A 20626-nucleotide genomic window follows, 5' to 3' on the forward strand; every position below is an offset into this window, starting at 1 on the left:
AAGAGCCTTGGTGAGAGAGGTAAAGAAGAACCAAAGATCACTGTGGCTGAGCTCCAGAGATGCAGACGGGAGATGGGAGAAAGTTGTAGAAAGTCACCCATCAATGCAGCCCTCCACCAGTCGGGGCTTTATGGCAGAGTGACCCGACGGAAGCCTCTCCTCAGTGCAAGACACATGAAAGCCCGCATGGAGTTTGCTAAGACGGTGAGAAATAAGATTCTCTGGTCTGATGAGACCAAGATAGAACTTTTTGGCCTTAATTCTAAGCGGTATGTGTGGAGAAAACCAGGCACTGCTCATCACCTGTCCAATACAGTCCCAACAGTGAAGCATGGTGGTGGCAGCATCATGCTGTGGGGGTGTTTTTCAGCTGCAGGGACAGGACGACTGGTTGCAATTGAGGGAAAGATGAATGCGGCCAAGTACAGGGATATCCTGGACGAAAACCTTCTCCAGAGTGCTCAGGACCTCAGACTGGGCCGAAGGTTTACCTTCCAACAAGACAATGACCCTAAGCACACAGCTAAAATAACGAAGAAGTGGCTTCACAACAACGCCATGACTGTTCTTGAATGGCCCAGCCAGAGCCCTGACTTAAACCCAATTGAGCATCTCTGGAGAGACCTAAAAATGGCTGTCCACCAACGTTTACCAGAGGAGAGGATCTGCAAGGAGGAATGGCAGAGGATCCCCAAATCCAGGTGTGAAAAACTTGTTGCATCTTTCCCAAAAAGACTCATGTCTGTATTAGATCAAAAGGGTGCTTCTACTAAATACTGAGCAAAGGGTCTGCATACTTAGGACCATGTGATATTTCAGTTTTTCTTTTTTAATAAATCTGCAAAAATGTCAACAATTCTGTTTTTCTGTCAATATGGGGTGCTGTGTGTACATTAATGCGGAAAAAAAATGAACTTAAATGATTTTAGCAAATGGCTGCAATATAACAAAGAGTGAAAAATTTAAGGGGGTCTGAATACTTTCCGTACCCACTGTATGTATATATATATTGTTGATGCTCATCTATCAGCTCTTCGAGCAATTTTGGTGTCCCAAGTGTGAACCAAGGATTTGCAACAGCTTGGCTTTATACATAATATTTCATAAACTATGGTACAAATGATGACTACTATTAAAAAGCTGACAAAGAAAGTAAATGGGATGATCATGCAAGCATCATTGGTATGCAAATGTGCCTTTTGGAGACTGATTGTGTATCTGTTTAAAAAGGCTACCACAGAAAATGACAGTCACCTTTCAATCATGAAACTGTCAATAAGAGCACACACTCTCACAATAACTTTTATCCTGTTTTCACCCCCAGTCAGAATTTGTGTATGTTTGCATGGTGCACAACTACATGGCCATCTTTTAGTCTTGATGTGCACAATTCCTTTATTTTGAGACTATAGCCACTCGTCTAATTAAGGCGTTTACAACAACGAAAATACATTATTATGTGCACAATTTACTTTGGTTGAATATTCTGATATTCACAGGCATAATAATTATTAGCAACTATATGGCAATTAATCAGTATCATCAAGCAAATAAATTCTGAATAATTATAAATCAGTATTATATAATTATATTTATAAATATAATTAATAATTATATATCAGTATCAATTGTTAAAAGTTTGTAGTATTATATTAATATGGAATTAATGCATCCAATCACCAAAATAATTCATTTTTAGCACCACATGGCAAGTAATCAGTATCAAGTACTGAAAATGTCAGTATTATTATTATTATTATTATTATTATTTTTATCTCTATTCTTCCATAATTTCCAGCCCCTTCTTCTTTTTACAGGTAACTCAATGTACAATTCTAAACAAAACAAAACGAAACAAACAAACAAAATGAAATGAAACATTAAAAAAAAATTGCATGAAGAAAAATGTTACCAAAAAATTAGTTTTGTCTTACTGGTTCAAAAAAATTATGAAAACATCTACAATTTAAAAAAAAAAAAAAGAAAGAAAAAAAAGGTCAGTTGCATTTGCATGTCCAGCATTACATGAAACCGAAGAGACATACATGTAAATCATGTATATGTATTTATATGATTTTCTGGAATCCTTTGCTGATCCTTTGGTTCTGTAATGTAGTTAATATTTTTCCAAACTAATTCTGATGAATCCCCAGCACTTCCCAAAGCTTCTGAAGAAGGGGGAGATTGCAGTGTCCAGCACATTATGCCAGATCATCTTTATCCAGTGCAGGTTTATGGCCAATAGCTGCACACTGGGAACTATCAGCCTAAAAAGGAGAGAAAGGAGATAAGTCATTATTCGCTTTCTGGCCTTCTTTTAGACTTCTGTTCAGATTTTTGACACATCTGACTACATTTTCTTGGCTGTACTTTGGAGTCAGATAAGCCTTTATGGCAAATATACTGATTTATTTGACAAACCATGCAATTTTAAGTGCACTTGGCAATTATTTTTCATGGAAAAATTATATAATATGTGACGTTCCACAAGACTCTAATCCTGGATCCACGCGTTTCAAATTTTCACTAACAGGGGATGTACCAGCTTTGTCTATGTTAAATGACAGAGGGAGGTATAGCAGTGACCTCAAATGATCTCGACAGATCTCTCATCTACTCTGTCACCGATGTAAGTGCGTTAATGGCCTTGAACTTGAGCAATACAGTGATTCTATTGTAAGAACACATTCAAAGTGGAAAAAAATCATCACACATGAAAGCTGTTATAGATTATGGTTAATTTTTGACAGGCTTAAAAGGCAGCGGTGGACGTTACTACAGTAACTATTGATTAAAACACATTTTCAGGCAACACTTTACAATAAAGTTCTACATTAACATTGGTTAATGCGTTATGAGGTCATGAACTATAAAAAACAATATGTTTACAGAATTAACATTATTTATAATAAAAATGTTTAATGCTAACACTTTTAATAAAAATGATAATAATAAAGTTAAAAATTAGTACATGGAGAAAACAAGGTTAAAAAAGGTTAATAAACGGTGTAAATGTATTGTTTATTGCTTGTTATAATGTAATATAATGGTATAACTAATGTTAACATCAACTAATGAATAAACTTATTGTTGTCACATTGTGGCTGTAAGGATACACGTGACAAAGGAGATAATCAAACAACAGTTACAGGAAAACACAGGAGATAATATAAACACAACTATAGAACAAAGATATTACCAGACAAATGAACTTAGGAAACGCAGTGCTTTAAGGGATAGTTCACCCAAAAATGAAAATTCTGTCATTAATTACTCACCCTCATGTCGTTCCAAACTTGTAAGACTTTTGTTCATCTTTCGTTCATCAAGCTTTCTGTCCCTCAATGGAGAGATTATGCAACTGGCACTTTGATGCTTTAAAAAGGTTATAAAGAGATTGTAAAACCATTCCGTATGAATTGAGTGGTTTAGTCCGAATCTTCTGAAGAGACTTGATCTCTTTATATGATGAACAGATTTAATTTAGGCTTTTATTCACATATAAACATTGATTAACAAACATAAACAGTATAGCTCAAACGTGTCATTGGTTCTCGCACATCAAGCAAACATGCTTGAGCTTCCGTTTACCACAAGTGATGTGTGAGTTGATGAATGTTTACAGCATATGTGAATAAAAGCCTAAATTCAATCTGTTCAGCATATAAAGCGATCTTGTCTCTTCAGAAAATTTGGACTAAACCGCTAAATTCATATGGATTAGTTTTATGATCTCTTTATGAACTTTTTGAAGCGTCAAAGTGTCAGTTGCATAGCTGTCTATGGAGAAAGAAAAAGCTGATTTCATCAAAAAGATCTTAATTTGTGTTCCGAAGATGAACTAAAGTCTTACTGGTTCGGAATGACATGAAGGTGACAGATTTTTCATTTTTGGTGAACTATCCCTTTAAATACATGGGGAGATGAATTAATGTAAACAGAAATATAGTATATATATTTATAATATATTGTCTGATCATTTTATCAGTCAAATTATGCAGATTTTTTGCTTTATTGGAATTTATTGTTCACTCACTCGTGACTCACCAAATATGTAGACAGCTGAGGACAGCAAAGAGAACACCTGCAACCAAAGCCACCGGCACTGCGAGCAGCAGGGAAATGATACGGTAAAACCAGAGTCTGGACACCTCAAACAGAGCATGACTCCACAGCCACACCTTATCAAAGCTGCTCACTGATGCAGGCTCTGCTATCACATCCTCAAAGGTCACCTGAGTAGACAGACACATCATATTGGAAACTATTTTGGGCTGCTGTAACTTTAGACCTATTACTCATCCCAAATGTCTTACTGATAACAGATTACTTTGAGTAAAGTAGAATCTGTGTAAATATGTCTTTGAAAGTCATGCAATACCAATGTTTAACATAAGAGGGCAGTGTAGCATTACAAACGTAGTAGCACCCACTATTGGTGTTGATATCGACCATTCTGATGTAAGAACAGCAATACTGAATTACATTCAGGTAAGGGTCAGCTATATAATTAGGTTAGATTTTAATTGAAAAATGAAACTGTTTCTAGGACATTTATGAAAAATACTAGAATATAGGCCTACAAGTTGTCCCATTTAGGCTATATTGATGTCTAGCCTGGGTCTCCCTTACAAAATGTTTTAAAATGTTCTTCACATTAAGAAAAAAATGGTTCTTTTAAAAAAATGTTCACTGAAATGTTTTTTGGGGGAACCAAAAATGGTTCTTCTATAGCATCGCTGCAAAAAAACCCTTTATATATGCTAGGCCTATATACTGTAGGCTACTGTGCAAAAGTCTAAGGCACATTAGTATTTTCACCCCAAAAAATGGTTTTAAGCCAGTTATTTATATCTTTTGCTGTAATGTGTCAGTAGGAAATATCAGTTATTTTCCAAAAATTCCTTTTTGCCATTAATTGTAATAATCCTGTGAGATCTGACAACAGCAGGTATGATCTGATCTCACCATCATCAAGTCCATCTGGGATTACAATACATAAAGATACAGAAAAAACAGAGACAGACTAAATCTAAGAACTGCGTCAACTTCTCAAAGACACTTGATGAAACCTGCAAAAGGCACTTAAAATGTAAAAATGCTGTAAAGTGAGGATGCTTTCAAAAATACTGTCATAAATAGATTTTATTTATCAATTAACTTCTATTAACTAAATCAAATCAATATTTGGTGTGACGAACCCTGTTAAACAGCTTTTGTCCTAGGTACACTTGCACATGGTTTCAGGTAGATTTCTTCAAGCATCTTGGAGATGTTGCCACAGTTCTTCTAGATTTAGTCTTTTTCTTCATGTAATCCCAGGTGGACTCGATGATGGTGAGATCAGATCTCCATGTGGAACATACCGGCTGTTGTCAGACTCCTTGTGCATGTGCATGCAAAAAATCTCACTGCATTATTACAATTAATGTCAAAAGGAATGTTTAGAAATATAAACTGATATTTCCCACTCACACACTACAGCAAACGATACAAGTAAAAGTCTTAAAACCTTTTTTTTGTTTTTGTTTTTTTTGGTGAAAATACTAACATGCCTAAGACTGTTGCACAGTCTAAACAAATTAAAAGGTCTAAATGGGACTGTTGCCACCATTAGGCTGGAGAAACTACTCATTTAGTACACATATAAATGTCTGTAAGCCTGATAAGACCAGCAGGCCATTAGTTGGCACTGTGTTTGATTGTATGACTCACCTCAAGATACTTGTTGATTCCCTTTGGGTCCCTGTCCTTGATGAGAGCCTTTGTGTTACTGTGAGTAGCCAATGAATCCTGTCCCTCTGTTTGTGCTTCTGTAACATCAGGAGCATCATTTGGATTAATTTCACGCTGATCCAAGAGTGAAGACACCTCCTCCTCCTCCTCAGTTATCTCTATGTCTATAGCGATGTCCTTTAGAGATGCTCCCCGGTCCATTGTGTGCAGTATGTGTGTGATTGTCTTAAAGGCTTCCTGTGGACATACTGAGAACAACAAGATCACAATAAGGGAGTCACTTGCACCAAGATGGGACATAGCAGAAATATTTGTGCAGCCTCATCACCATCCAAAATAGCTTTCCAAGAGGACAACCGACATCAAATAGAAAATGATTTACTTTGGCAGAGGTTAGTTAATTGGCATTGGCTGAAATGGTGGAATGGATTAGAAAGGAAAGTTGGATGGGTAAATGTTTTCCATTGAATGAGTTTGGACTTCAGTGTTGATTATACAGTGGCTTAGGGAAAGTATTTGGACACTTAAATAACATGTAAAAAATATATGAATTTCTTTGCATGCGATATGCATTGTATTTAATAGTGTAATACATTTATAAATGCTAACAGTAAATTTATTATACATCTATTATATATCTTTACTATATTAAACCAACAAATTTTTGTACTTTTTTTTCTTGAAAAGTGATAGTAAGCAAATGCTGTCTGATTTGATTTGATTTTTTTTTTTTTTTTTTTTTTTAACTCCAATGCAAAAACAATTGTTCAACAAGTGTTAAGTGTCTAAACAGTTTTTGCAGCCATGCTGTGACTGGAGACTCACTCTGACACCAAAAACAACTGAAGGGAGGTGCACAGAAGAAAAGTGTGAAGGACAGGGGAAATGAAATGGCATTGCCTTCGAAACGAGGAGTGTTGTGTACTTGTTGTGCCAGGCCTGGGAGTGAAGGAAGCGGAGGAGGAGGAGGAGGAGGAGGAGGCCATCTACATCTGCATAATGATAGATTTGAAGTGAAAAAAGTTTATCTCTCAAACACAGATGAAATTAATTATTCTGTATGTTCATTTTACTGTGATACTCACCTCAAAACATCAAAGACTGGTTGGAGATTGTGAAGAAAAACATGAAGCACTTCATCAGGGTCAGTTTTTGACAACTGATTGCTGTTCTACACTAAATGACAGTCTGTGCAATATATGCCATTTCCAAAGGTCACTGACACACAATTGTCCTTATTGACCTTGAGGAAAGATGCTACTGAATTTATGTTTTATATAGTTATATAGCAATGATTTTCATTTAACATATCGTTAGCCTCATAGCATAATTGCCTAAGTCATTCATTTTCAAATGATACTTAGGCAATTATGCTATGAGGCTAACGATATTCAAAAAAAAGACTCAAAATCCCATAATGAATGTCAAGGTAATGTATACTTGCCTTATTTGCATGACAGAATCTTCTTTGAGACTAATTACAAGACTAATTTGTTTCAGAGTTATTAAATATTGTAAACACAAGACTTAGTGAAGTTCCTAAACGTAATTTAGGGAGGAGCGAGCCCATCTAATCTTCCAATCAACAGCCAGAGTATATAAGCAGCTGCTTACCTCTCTTCAGTCTCAGCTGTTTCAGCATCCCTCCACCTCCCCAAACTCCACCTTCATTTCAGGTACCTTGCCCTATATAATCATATCCTATATTTATTCACTGGGGGGGGGGGTGTATCAGAGCTCGAGTTGAAGATGCTTCATCGAGCCCCTCCTCAGTGGACAGCAAGCCAAATTAGCTAACCTAATACCCTAAAGATTATATGGGCAAACGAACTCGTTAATAATAAAGAATAAAAACAAAAACTCATGCAAATTTGACCTTTTGCCTATAAACTCGCAAGGAAAATCCTTGTCCTTATGGTTAAAACAGCCACGAACATCTGCATTCTCCAACCTTTACAGCCATTAAGAGATCATCTTCCAGATCCTCCTATTAATAACCACAGTCAGCCTTGACAGTCTGTGAGAGGACATTTTTTTCATCTGAGAGCTGGAACATTGTTAATCTCTCCTGACTGTCCTTCCAGAGACTCATAAGCACAAGGATAGAGGATGATGAATTCACTTCCAAAAAATCCTGAATTCTATGATCAATATTACGTTCAAAAATGGGAGGCACCTTGTCTCAGAGATTCATTTTTCTGACTTCAGTTTTCACCTTCAATACTACAGAGAAACTCTGATACTTTGGATAATCACACTGATTGTGTAACAGGACTAATTCCCCACACAGCTCAGCCCGAAAACATCTGGCTTCTGGATATGAAGGATTCAAGTCTATTCTGCCATTGATGCAGGGTTGTGTATGATTCAGATTTGATTTTAGAATGACTTGAGTCTTCATTTCATATGTGTATGTGATTCTTTAGAGGTTAAACTTTTTTAAATGTGTAAAAAAAAACCCATTCAGGGCACTTTTAAAAAGAACACAAGTTAATACACATTCTGTTGTGTTAAATAATTCCGTAAATTCTTCTTTCTGCTACTCCAATTCAAATTCCAGTTGAACGATTCAGTTAAAATTCCAACTTTAAAAGGAATAAAAGGGAGCCCATTCTGAATTTTCCTCAAAGTTGCTTCTTAGTGCTCTAGTTTAAATATTTTTAGATGCTTCTTTATGAAGTGTATGAATTCATGGTCACTTTTTCAATTCATCTACTCTATCACCAATTAAAGCTGCAGTCCGTAACTTTTTTTGGTTAAAAATTATCCAAAATCAATTTTTGAGCAAGTGCATAACCAGCCAGTGTTCAAAACTATCTCATTATCTTAGCTCGATTCACAACGATAAGCTTGTAATAATGTTTTATAATAAGAGCGACATGGTGGATTTCCGCGGGAAATTTGAGCATGCAGCAGTTCCTCTGTGCGTCATTATGTCACGTCCCTAAACAGAAAGAAGGAGTCCAGGCTAATCGGTTTTATCACGTGAGAATGCTGCTGGTAGCGGATCATTTATAGCCTTTTCTCACAGCAGCTGAAATAATTAAACTTTTCATTTTGATGGCGGATTGTAATCCAGAAATGTCCAAATGACAATCATCAGTGACAACTGGAGATTCACCCGTAGTCAAAAGCAAAAGTCTTTGGACTGTTGAGTGGCTACAGAAATTGAAGGTAATGCTAATATACACATAGTCATAGTAATGCTGATGTTGTTAACATTAATGATTTGAGAACAAAATATAACAGTAATAATAATTTGCACGGTTTAGCATGATCTGAGCTAAGCGATCATTAGATTTAATCATCATTGACAGCGCAATTTATTGTAGGCCTAATGCTTTTTCCTCAGTTGGTCAGAACAAAAGTGGCAGAAATGTTACTTACTTGTTCGGATGATATTTTCCAGTGAAAATTCTTATATTGGTCATACTTTCAAGACGTAGAATATGTGATTCTGAAGTACAGTATCCACACCGGTGCAGTGACTGACAGCAAGCATTAGATTCATCCGCACTGATGAGCTGTGCCGAGGCACAACGCATGTACAGATAACTATTCCGCATATGACTGCAATTGCAGGTTTCAAACAAGAGATGGCGACAAAGAGGAAAAATCGTGGACTGCAGCTTTAAATAAGAGTACGTTTAGAAATACACTTACTCTTAAGTTTAGCAATGCACTCTCTGCTTTTGTTATTTTTATTAATACAATGAAAAGCATAGTACACAACAGAGATCATGTGGATTCCCTTGGTACGTTGGTGTCAAAAAAGCAATCATATTGACATCATGACACAAAATCCCCTTGTAACCAAATTGATTTAATAAACTCTGATCCAACTAGCTTAAGTGGATTTCAGCAGCAGGATGTTCCAACACTCACACCTGCCCTTCCAGCTGTTGCTGCAGTTATGGATCATTCCATTCCAGATTTACTCCACCCAAAAACCTGGTTTGCACCAGCAGATTCAAACAAATTTGCATCCCTACAGCCCAGTGGTTACGTGGCACATGTCACCATTATGGTGGTCAGTGCTTGCTTTAGTTAGGCTCTTGACCCTTGACTTTTCATGTTTTTTTCTGACTGCTGTAACTGTGTGTTTCTGATACATGTTTGTTATGACAAAAAATGTAGGAGAAAATCTGATCAGATGGTTTTGGTTGCTTTTTGATGATGATGTAGTTATCATTAAGAGGCCTGAATCACTGAGTTCATTAGCTGTTAATTTCACGTGATTTAATGTAGCTTTGTGATATTGTGGCATCAGTATTATGACAACCTGGTATTCTGATTTTTAAGTAATTATGCAAAAACTGTTTCAAGGTGTGTGTTTTTTTTTTTTTTTTTTTTTTTTTTAGGTGAAGGGACAAATCTTTTTTGTGACTTTAGTAGCTTGTTTTGAGACGTTCAGAGATAATCAGATTTTTTTTTTTTGTCACCATTGTTGAGATTCATACGCTGATTCTTGATGTATGTGTGAGTCTGCATGATTTTACTGAAACATTTTTTCTGCATAATTGCTTCATAAAATTATTTATAATACTACAACAATGCAGAAGTTTCTGTAGTGGTACTAGTATGTAACAACTAATATTAAACAGTTTAATGAAATATCAGCAAATCAGACAGTTATGTGATGATTATACCATCATCTGATCAAAGTTTCTCTTGCTTTTAACAAAAGTTTATCAAAGACACACAGTTAAAGCAGCCTAATGTTAAAGAGTCAAGGGTCAAGAGCCCAACTAAAGCAAACACTGATCTCCATAATGGTGACATGTCTTGAGTGATCTGTAGTGTTTAATGTTCTGTTGGGATTTAAAGGGTTTCTGTATCGCCTGTTTTATGAACTGAAGAGTAGAGCCTATGCTTCAGTCCAGATTCAGCCTGAAAACATTGGTGTTATGCTGCATGTTGTTTTATTTCAAAGATAATAACTGTGTATTTGCTGATGTAGTGACACATACTTACATTAATTCATGCATGTGGGCTATTTCTGGTTAGCTGCAGGAGATTTGCATTTTATAGTGAATGTGTTTTGGTAGTAATAATTGCAGAAATACCTGTGAAAAAATGTTTTTCTGTAAAAGTTTTTTGCACTTTATTCAAATTAGGATATTTTACATTAGTTTTACAGTTTTTGTTTGGCAGTAATTGCTGAAAGTCATTTGATTGTTTTTTGTTTAAAGATTATTTTTTACAGTAAAGGGGTTTTATTGTAATAATTCAGGCAATACCTGTAAAATAACAGTGTTTTTCTGTAAAAAAAAAAAAAAAAAAAAAAAAAGTTCCTGTTAAAGTTTTTTTGCACTTTATTTAAATTAGAATATTTTACTTTAATTTTACTGTTTTTGTTTGGCAGCCATAGCTGACAGTCATTGACCATTTATTTATTTATTTATTTATTTTTTACAGTGGTACTTGCAAAGTTCAGCTCCAACCCTGATCAGAAACACCTGAATCAGCTAAATGAGATCATTACAAACAGGTGTGTTGAGCAGGGCTGGAGCTGAACAGGATTGGGCACCCCTGGCTTAAAGGCATAAAATGGTCCATTTAATTCAAAAACAGTGTTTACACTGGATGCGAACAACGTGACAAACAACTCAGCCTGTTACGGTGCAACATGAGGCTGTCTGCACTGGATGTGACAAAGCGACAGTTGCAAATTTGTCAACTGTCTTTTTCAAAATTTTGTCAAAATTTTGCATTTGTCACGTCATACCACTAAAGACACAGTCTAAGGGTCATAAAGAGGGTGGAATCAATGGTCATGAAGGTCTAAGCTATGACCAGTTTTGGTGCAAAAAACCCAGAAAAACTCAACAATATGATAATAATTAAATTAAAAAATATATAATAATAATAATAAAAACATTTTGGTGTGGTGTGCTACAGCAGGTCTTCATCGCTTTATTATTGTTCATTGTGGAGGGGGGTGGGGTTTGCTGCTGATCATCTGACCATGATTTCCCCCCTCTTTAATCATTTTCCTTTAATCTTCACCTCAACATGTCTAAATCCTTTCAGGTTCTATTTTTGCCAGGCCTTGTTTTGATCATGACAGGGACACTCAAGTTTATGAATCCCTAATCATGCCACATGTACCTGGCCCTCTCTTTCCCTCCCCCTCTGTTCCTGACTCCCTCACTCCACATGCATGGCTCGTGGTTTTATTGTTTGAAGTGACAGATCAGGTCACTCTCTATTGAATCACGGATGAGAAGGAGTTTTGAACCAGAGACTAATCTGCGGCACGGATACCTCATGCTAGTTTCTGAGAAAAAGGTTTCATTCAGTCTTTTCCTTCACATACTATAGTGTAGTGATTATCTTCATATAATGACTCATTTCATGCCTGAACCTGCCAAAAAAGTTCACATCATATTTCTCCCTAAAATGACCGCTGAGAATAAAGGGGATTACACACAAAAAACAAAACAAAACAAAAAACTCAAAAGTAAACATTAAAACATTTTTCTTATGGCTTTATGCAGAATGTAATTTCTTTCTCTTTTTTTTTTCTTGTGTATTTAGGAATGAAATGTGACTTGAAGCACTTTTATTTGTATATGCAGTTCCTTCACATCACTTTCATTTAAAAGTGCCAGCTAACAGACCTGTCTTGTTTACTAACTAAAGAATGGAATATACTGTACAGCCCAAGTTACATAATTAAAACAAATTTAACACCTTGTCTGCAATATGAACCGGTAAAGAGGTCATTGCTGCTGTTTGCTGAGGACAAACAAGCTGCTTCCTGATTTTTGCCCTCTGTTTGTTAAAGTTGTACACTAAAAGGCAAAAGACCATAAAATTACACCACATTATCTCATTCTCTGCACTTGCATTGCATGGTAATGATTTCTAGTATATTGCTCCCAGAGGTTACATTAAAAGCCTACATCTCAAACTATACGTAATTTCATCCTACATAAAAACGGTTATTATCATATAGTGCAGCTCATAAAAAGAGCTAGGCTGTAACCCTTTATTTCAGCCAATCTGCTAGGACGATACTCAAAGGCGCCTTGTTGCTATGCAAGTCCCTGTCTCATCACATTTCCATGGTTACAGGGCAACAAGGAATTAGCAATGAACATCAGAGCTCCCTCAGAAACATGAAGAAGGTTTTTTTTTCTGAACGAAAACTGAATTAGGCTTGGTAATGGAGTGAGAAACTTCTTAATATAACAGTGGCCTTAGAGTGAGGCATTAAAGCACATCTCAAACATAACAAAAAATGTTTTATTTTCACTGGCATTTTTTTTTTTTTTTTTACATATTATTATTATTAATGACTAATTTGTGTCATGATAGTATCAATATAGTGGCTCCACACACCATTAACTACGGAAGAGGATTAGGGCCAAGCAATATAAAAAAATTAAACCATCTCGAGATTAAAGTTGTTAAATTTCGAGAAAAAACTCGTTAAATTTCGAGAAAAAAGTCGAGATAAAATGTTGAGAATAAACTCATTAAATTACGAGAAAAAACTTGTTAAATTTCAAGAAAAAAGTCTAGATAAAATGTTGAGAATAAAGTCATTAAATTACGAGAAAAAAGTCGTTAAATTACGAGAACAAATTCATTAAATTATGAGAAAAATGTCGTTAAATTTCGAGAAAAAAGTCGAGATAAAATGTTGAGAATAAACTCATTAAATTATGAGAAAAAAGTTGTTAAATAACGAATTTGTTCTCATAATTTAACGATTTTTTTTTCTCGTAATTTAAAAACTTTTTTTCTCAACATTTTTTCTCGACTTTTTTTCTCGTAATTTAATGAGTTTATTTTCAACATTTTATTTCGACTTTTTTCTTAAAATTTAACGAGTTTTTTCTCGAAATTTAACAACTTTAATCTCGAGATGGTTTTATTCTTTTATTATTGCTTGGCCCTAATCCTCTTCCGTAATAAACAGCCAAAACTTAAATAATGGTAATTATTGAGTATAAGTGTTGATATTATGAATGAGAGCAATTGTCAATTAACTCAACATTGTAACAGATGGAAATAAATCAACATGTAACAAAAGGAATTTGATATTTAATCTTATAATGAATACTTACTGTTGCCACTGATCAATAGGAACCATAACAACAAATTAAATAGATCACACTTGTCCAAAGAGCATTTAGATCTAATTTTGCATGAATTTAATATAGAATTAGAGTCATGCACATAATGCTCTTCTTAATAAAAAGAAAAAATTCAAAAGTCATGACCTTTATTCATACCAGTACTCACACATTTTCCAAGTCATTCCTCAGGGATCTGGCCAGGTAACCTGGCACCCTGATCCACAGTATTCCTTGGACTGGAATTGCCGCAACTGGGCCTGGTGGTCTCAGCTGTGCTGTTGGTCCTTTGCAGAAACTGAAGAAAGTTTTCCTGGATGGAACCTTCATGACTGGAGGCTCGAAGTTCAACAGGTCTACTGCCGCAACATTTTCTCAGTTTTATCAGTTCCTCGCGGATCTGTCTGTTCAGAAGACCGTAGAAGAACGGATTCACAGCAAACGAGGAATACGCTAGCCATGTGACGGCCTCTTCGATGTCCCCTGGGCTCTGAAGTGGAGTGGTGATGGACATGTGAAGGTGAAAACTGAAGTACGGAAGCCAGCAGATAAGAAACTGGCCCACAATGACAACCAGAGTGATAGCAGCCTTTCCGCCACCAAAAACTCTCTCAGGAGACAATCTCTGGGGCAGGCTGCGAGTGGTGGTGATGATAGTGGTCTGGCTGTTGATGGAATCCGAGCGACGCTTAGCTTGGTCGGCCGTCCAGCTGGGCAATGGTACGTGCTGACGGGCAGCTGTTCGTGCGACTTTGTATACATTGCAATATACTGCAAAAATCACAACAGCGGGGACCAAGAAGCAAAGCACGCTGAAGAGAATAGCAAAAACCTTCCTGAGGCGACTGTGGCTCCAGTGTAAAGAGCAATGGGCTGCTGCAATGGAGCTTTGGTTCCCATACGCTGGCCAACCGAGAAGCGTAACCAAAGCCAGCAGGATGGATTTGACCCAAATGAAGACCATAACACCAAGCGCAAGATTTAGAGTCATTTTTACCTCGTATCGCATAGGATGAACAATATAGTAGTAGCGTTCAATACTGATCGCAGTTACAGTAAGAATAGAGGCACAGATGAGGAACACGTTTAAAAAGATGTACACCTGGCACTCTAGAACAGTAAACGCTACAGTGCTAAAGAGCGGAGAACTAGACACTATACCGAGAGGCATCAACAATATAGCACAAAGCAAGTCAACTGCACAAAGATGACACACAAACACGTATTTTTTCATATGAGGAGCTCGGGCAATGGCCACCATGACTCCGCTGTTGCCCAGTAGCGCTGCCAGGTTAAGGGTCACCATGCAAAACAGCCCAACAAGATCCTTAATCTGGGATTGCGAGTGGATAACCTCCTCCATGCTGGGAGGGGTAGGCTTGGTTGTGCGCTGGCCGGACGTGTCATTTGGAGTTGTGTGATTGGTCAGGAGACCCAGCATCAGACCTGGCACAGCTTTCTCCATACTTCACGGGCTTGAGATGAAATCAGGCTTCTCCATGCGTAAATGCTGTTTTCTCTGCTGTTTGTCAAGCGTTTGTGTTGAAACCATCTCTGAGAAGAAAAGAGCAGATCTATTAAAACTGTATTTCACGTGTCATATGTCACAGAGCAAAGTTTGTAAATACATGTATATGGATTTACATTTATTCATTTTACAGACATTTATCAAAAATGTGACTTCCAAATATAAATATAAATGTTAATTATGAATGTATTTTTAATATAATGCATAACTTAATATAGTTAGATATTTTATAAATATGTATTATATTTGTCCATTTTTTTTAAAGCAATTATGGAAAAAAACTGTTGTAAGCTGAAAATTGTTTGAAAGTCAAACAAAATATATCAACAAACTGATCAATATATATATATATATATATATATATATATATATGTGTGTGTGTGTGTGTATTTGTGTGTGTACGTACGTATAGATCAACTCATGTTGATGTAAAGTTAGTAGATAAATATGTAAGTAATATATGAAAATGCCAATATCAAAATGATCAAAATCAGAATGATGTAGCTGAAAAGCTGAACATTGTTAAACATACAAACAAAATATATCAAAATCAGTTCCCAAAAAACCCTAAAATTGTATAGACTGTGATGCTGCATATTGCAAACCACAGACTTTAAGAGGGTAATAGAATATTACGCCATAATTCATTGTGCAAAGGGTCATTAAAAGGATTGGTGACTGTTTCATACTCATAATGATTAGTTATGTAAATCTGTAACGCCTCCATCACTCATCATTCAGTGAGAGAGAGAGAGAGCAAAATCCCCTTCATGTCAAATTAAACATGCAATTATTATCAGAAACCTAAGGCTGTTATTATACACACACTAAACAATTGAGTGCGAATGGAAAGGAAATCCCCAAAGTTAATGAATAAATCCTGAATGCATATTGGAAATCATTTCTCTAAGAGAGTAGCTTTTCTTTAAATTATTGAGCAACTCTATAGGTGCCAGATCATTCCCAGAATTTGTGTCAATTTCCTTTTACTTCAGTCTTCATGGAAAATCTCCCCTATTTTTCCCCTAACCCACTCTCCAGGTCTCTCTATATGCTAATGAGGGCAGAACAACATCCTGTCCTTCCTTGTTGGCAACTGACAGATTGCTTTCACCCAACAGGAGCATGTTATTTTGCACAAATGGGTTGTTGACCTTCAGAGATCAATGAAGTTGAGGACTACATGACTGTTGTTATTGTTGTTTTTTGTCAGTGGGAGTCACGAATGAGTCATACCTGATTGTGTGCTGTGGCCTCCCCACAACACCCACCTACGCGCTGACCCGTCCCCTCCCCCGACCCACAGACACCACAGCCCCATGAACTTTAACTCACTTCTCTAGAAATTTGAAAACACATTTTCCACTAAATTAAAATGAATGACCTGCCAGGTCATGCCAGGTTGTGCTCCGCTGTTGCCATGACACATAACATTATTAGTGAAAGAAGATAATGTGAGTTTTCTTACCTGTCAACTTCTGGGACGTTTTCTTTGCCGTTTCTTTGAGTCTCCAATCAGATTTGGGATTTGAACATCTGGACGTATTTTCACACGTGTAGAAACTTCTGCAGGCATTAAAACAAGAGCAGTGCAATCCCATAGGAGGCCAGTGTTTCAACACTCGACATCTCAGGTGAGTTCAGTTGAGAGTGGTTCATGATACATCAAATAGTATTATCATCCAGGAAAGCCCCAGCTCTAAGAAGCAAAGTTCATACAGGTTTCTCTTTCTATCTAACAAAACCCAAGTGAAGCAGAATGGATATGGTCCCACCTGCTCTTCCTGCTTCCAGTAGTGTTGATCAGTATTCGCACCACTTAGGCCGGTGTCCGTCAGGATGCTCTTCCACAGTGTCCGGTGCTGTGGAGGGCTGTGACTGTCACACATTGTATCTCTGTGATTTTTTTTCTTCCTCTTTCAAACAGACACATACTCCTCTGTCCTCCAGGGTGGCAGTCATCCCCTGGGTCCTACTGCACACCATTAATCAAAAAGATATTTTATGGTCCATTGTAGCTCGACCAAGTCATTTTTGTCACATGTAAGGATATTTTTCAAATATATGAGACACAACACACAAAAATAAAAATAAAAAACAGTCTAAAACTGCATCAGAAGTTGACAATTCTTATTTTTTCATTCAACTCTTTTTTCAATCAACTCTTAGTTTTTTCAATCAACATTGAAATCTCATAACTGAATAAAACCGACCGTCATTGAAATCTTGTTAAGGAACAATGTTGACTGTCATTAAAATCTTGTTAGGGAACAAAACCAAGTGGCATTGAAATTTTGTACTGTAAAAAAAAAGGTTGTTATTGAAATCTTGTAAAAGAAGTTAGTGTTTAATATTCTATTATTTTGGAATTTAAAATGGTTTCTGGTATGTCTGAGTTTTTGGGGTTACTATTGTGCTGAAGAGTGTTGCTGAAGAGCACAATGGTACTAACAAGGTGCTCAAGAAGCTCTGCAGTAATCAGCCTAAAGCTTTTTACCTGCACACCCACTGAAGCTTAGTAAGGTTGAGCCTGGCCTATATCTGGATGGTAGACCGGGTAGCTATTGCCTGAGTGGGTCCTAATGCCCCAGTCCAGTCACAATAAGCTGTATTGAAATCTCCTAAAGGAACAAAACTGACTATCTTTGTAATCTTGTAACCGAATAAAACTGACTGTCATTGAAATCTCCTAAAGGAACAAAACCAACCATCATTGAAATCTCGTAATTAAATTAAACCGACCATCATTGAAATCATGTAACTGAACAAAACCAACAGTTTGAATCGTTTCAAACTCGACTGTCATTGAAATCTCATAACGGTATAAAACTGACCATCATTGAGATCTCTTAATGGAACAAAACCAACCATCATTGAGATCTCACAATTGAACAAAACCAACCGTCATTGAGATCTCATAACAGAACAAAACCGACCGTCATTGAGATCTCGCAACTGAACAAAACCGACCGTCATTGAGATCTCACAATGGAACAAAACCGACCATTGAGATCTCGTATCGGCACAAAACCAACTGTAATTAAAATCTTGTTAAGGAACAAAGTCGACCGTCATTGAAATCTCATAACCAAATTAAACTGACCGTCAATGAAATCTTGTAAAGAAACAAAACCGACTGCCAATGAGATCTTGCAAAGGAACAAAACCGACCGCCCTTGAAATCTCGTAATGAAGCAAAACTGACAGTCATTGAGATCTCGTAAAGGAACGAAACTGACTGCTATTGAGAACTCCTAAAGGAGCTAAACAGATCATCATTGAAATCTCATAACGAAACAAAACAGACCATCATTGAAATCTCGAAACGAAACAAAACAGACCATCATTGAAATCTCGTAATGGAGCCAAACCAACCCCGCTAGAAATTTTACATTCCCAGAACATTCTCAGAATGTCTCCACTGGTGTTAAGGACATTGCCTAGTAATGTTCCCAGAACAATCAGAGACGGTCACGATGTGGAGTTCTTTTAAGGTTTGGGGGACGTTATTTGGCGGACCTTCACAGAACATTCAGGATGTTCTCTGAATGTTTAGGGAACCATATTTTATTTGGTAATGTTCTCAGAACGTCCCTGCGGCCCTTGTCAAAAAATTGAATTGAAAATTAGAACTAAATTGACTAACAAAAGTGGCTGTTCAAACAAAAACTAATTTTTCTTAAATGTCTTTAAAAAAAAAAACTCTTTACAGGTATTTCCCAGATTATTATCATGACACCTTTTCTTTAAAATGCAAATCTTTTGCAGTAAGTCTTTAGCTGACAACAGAACATGCATGAGCTAATGCAACTGCTGTATCACTGCATCAGCAACTACACAGTTACTGCAGGCTTTAAATAAAGCAACATGCAGCACAACAGTGTTTCTGGCTCATCATTGACTGAAGCACAGGCTCTACTCTTCAGCACAATGGTGACCTCACAAAACTCAGATAACAGAAACAGAACATTAAACACTAACATATCTCTCTAGATCTCTGCATCTTCACTTATTACAAACCGTTCTGACTTTATTTCTTTCATACAAAACTTCTTAATGAGGTGTTGATGTTTTCTTTAAATTTCTAAATGTCACCATTACGGAGGTAAGTGCTTGCTTTAGTTAGGCTCCTGACCCGTGACATTTTAACATTGCTTTTTTGCCAATTGTTATAACTGTGTTATAAGCACATTTGTTACAAAAAATTGTGAGAAAAAAAAATCTGATCAAATGGTTTGTTTGCTTATTGTTGATGATTTCATAATCATACAGTGGCCTTATTCATTGATCTCTGAATATTGTATTCCTGTTGTTGTTGTTGTTGTTGTTGTTGTAGTTCTATGAATATGCATAAAATCCTGCTCTGCTGTGATTCTTTGGAAGTTTTTATCCTTGTGCAGAAATTATTCAGACAGGATCATGTAAATTTTCAGATAAACAGATCAGTTCTGAGCATCACAAAACAAGCTACTAAAGTCACAAAATTGTCACAATTATTGTCGCCATTGTTGAGGTTCATATGCTGATTCTGATGTCTATGATGAATTTAAAAAAATAAATAAAAGTCGTTAAAAAAAACTAACCGTTAATTAATGCAAAACTAACAGTTAACACACTCTGAGTTCAGACTCTGGAGAGGGCCAGTGAATCAGGACACTCCATGATGCTATTTAATCACCATTATTAAATAACCAGATTCATCTGATCAGAATTTCTCTTGCAATTTTTGTTATAACAGTGTGTTTTGGAAACACAGTTAAAGCAGCCAGAGTAAATCCAATGTTAAAATATCAAGAGCCCATCTAAAGCAAACGCTCACCTCCATAACAGTGACTTCAAACGTTATTATTTTCTATAAAACACCCACGTAGAAGGAGACGTTCTTGTGTCCTTGCACAATGCTCCCTAAAAGTTCTCTAAAGGTGATGAAAAAATTCTGAACCTTTACAGAACATTAAGGAACATATTGTTGTCATAGAAACATACCCTAAAAATCATCATGAAAATGTGTTTGACACTATCACAGCATAGAGAAAACAAACCTATCATAAGAGTTAAGAGCCCAACTAAAGGAAACATGAGTCACTTTTACGGTGACTTCAAAAGAAACAAACATGAGCGTTAAAGTTCTGTAGATGAATGGCAGAAATAAAGTCAATCTGGTTAGTAATATGTGAACCTGTAATGCTGTTTGTGGAGTTAATCCTCCTCTGGAGAGATTTAATGTCTTTTATCGTCAGTTGATTTCATCTAAGGCTGTGGCTGAAGTCAGTAG

General features: G+C 36.4%; 2 protein-coding genes across 2 annotated transcripts; both read right to left on the reverse strand.

Annotated features, from left to right (window-relative positions):
- Positions 1-1377: 1377 nt before the first annotated feature.
- On the reverse strand, positions 1378-7039 carry LOC125273259 (caveolin-2-like). Its single transcript, XM_048198467.1, has 3 exons — positions 5716-7039; positions 4048-4235; positions 1378-2267 (listed from the first exon to the last, which is right to left on the reverse strand). The coding sequence occupies exons 1-3, from the start codon at positions 6034-6036 to the stop codon at positions 2117-2119; spliced, it is 660 nt and encodes a 219-aa protein (XP_048054424.1). The 5' UTR covers positions 6037-7039; the 3' UTR covers positions 1378-2116.
- Positions 7040-13774: 6735 nt separating this feature from the next.
- Positions 13775-17321, reverse strand: gpr61l (G protein-coupled receptor 61-like). The gene is made up of 2 exons (XM_048198468.1): positions 16820-17321; positions 13775-15377 (listed from the first exon to the last, which is right to left on the reverse strand). Exon 2 carries the CDS (start codon positions 15286-15288, stop codon positions 14005-14007), a length of 1284 nt encoding a protein of 427 aa, XP_048054425.1. The 5' UTR covers positions 15289-15377; positions 16820-17321; the 3' UTR covers positions 13775-14004.
- Positions 17322-20626: the final 3305 nt, after the last annotated feature.

This window comes from Megalobrama amblycephala, linkage group LG8 (assembly GCF_018812025.1).
Source record: "Megalobrama amblycephala isolate DHTTF-2021 linkage group LG8, ASM1881202v1, whole genome shotgun sequence".
NCBI lineage: Eukaryota > Metazoa > Chordata > Actinopteri > Cypriniformes > Xenocyprididae > Megalobrama > Megalobrama amblycephala.

Bases quoted from the DNA above. Each gene is read 5' to 3' on its own strand.
- LOC125273259 (XM_048198467.1), bottom strand. From the start codon at position 6,036: ATGTCCCATCTTGGTGCAAGTGACTCCCTTATTGTGATCTTGTTGTTC. The intron at 4,236-5,715 runs GTGAGTCATACA...CTGTCTACTCAG, and splicing joins GAATCAACAAGTATCTTGAG to GTGACCTTTGAGGATGTGAT. The intron at 2,268-4,047 runs GTGAGTCACGAG...TCTCCTTTTTAG, and splicing joins CTCAGCTGTCTACATATTTG to GCTGATAGTTCCCAGTGTGC.
- gpr61l (XM_048198468.1), bottom strand. From the start codon at position 15,288: ATGGAGAAAGCTGTGCCAGGTCTGATGCTGGGTCTCCTGACCAATCAC.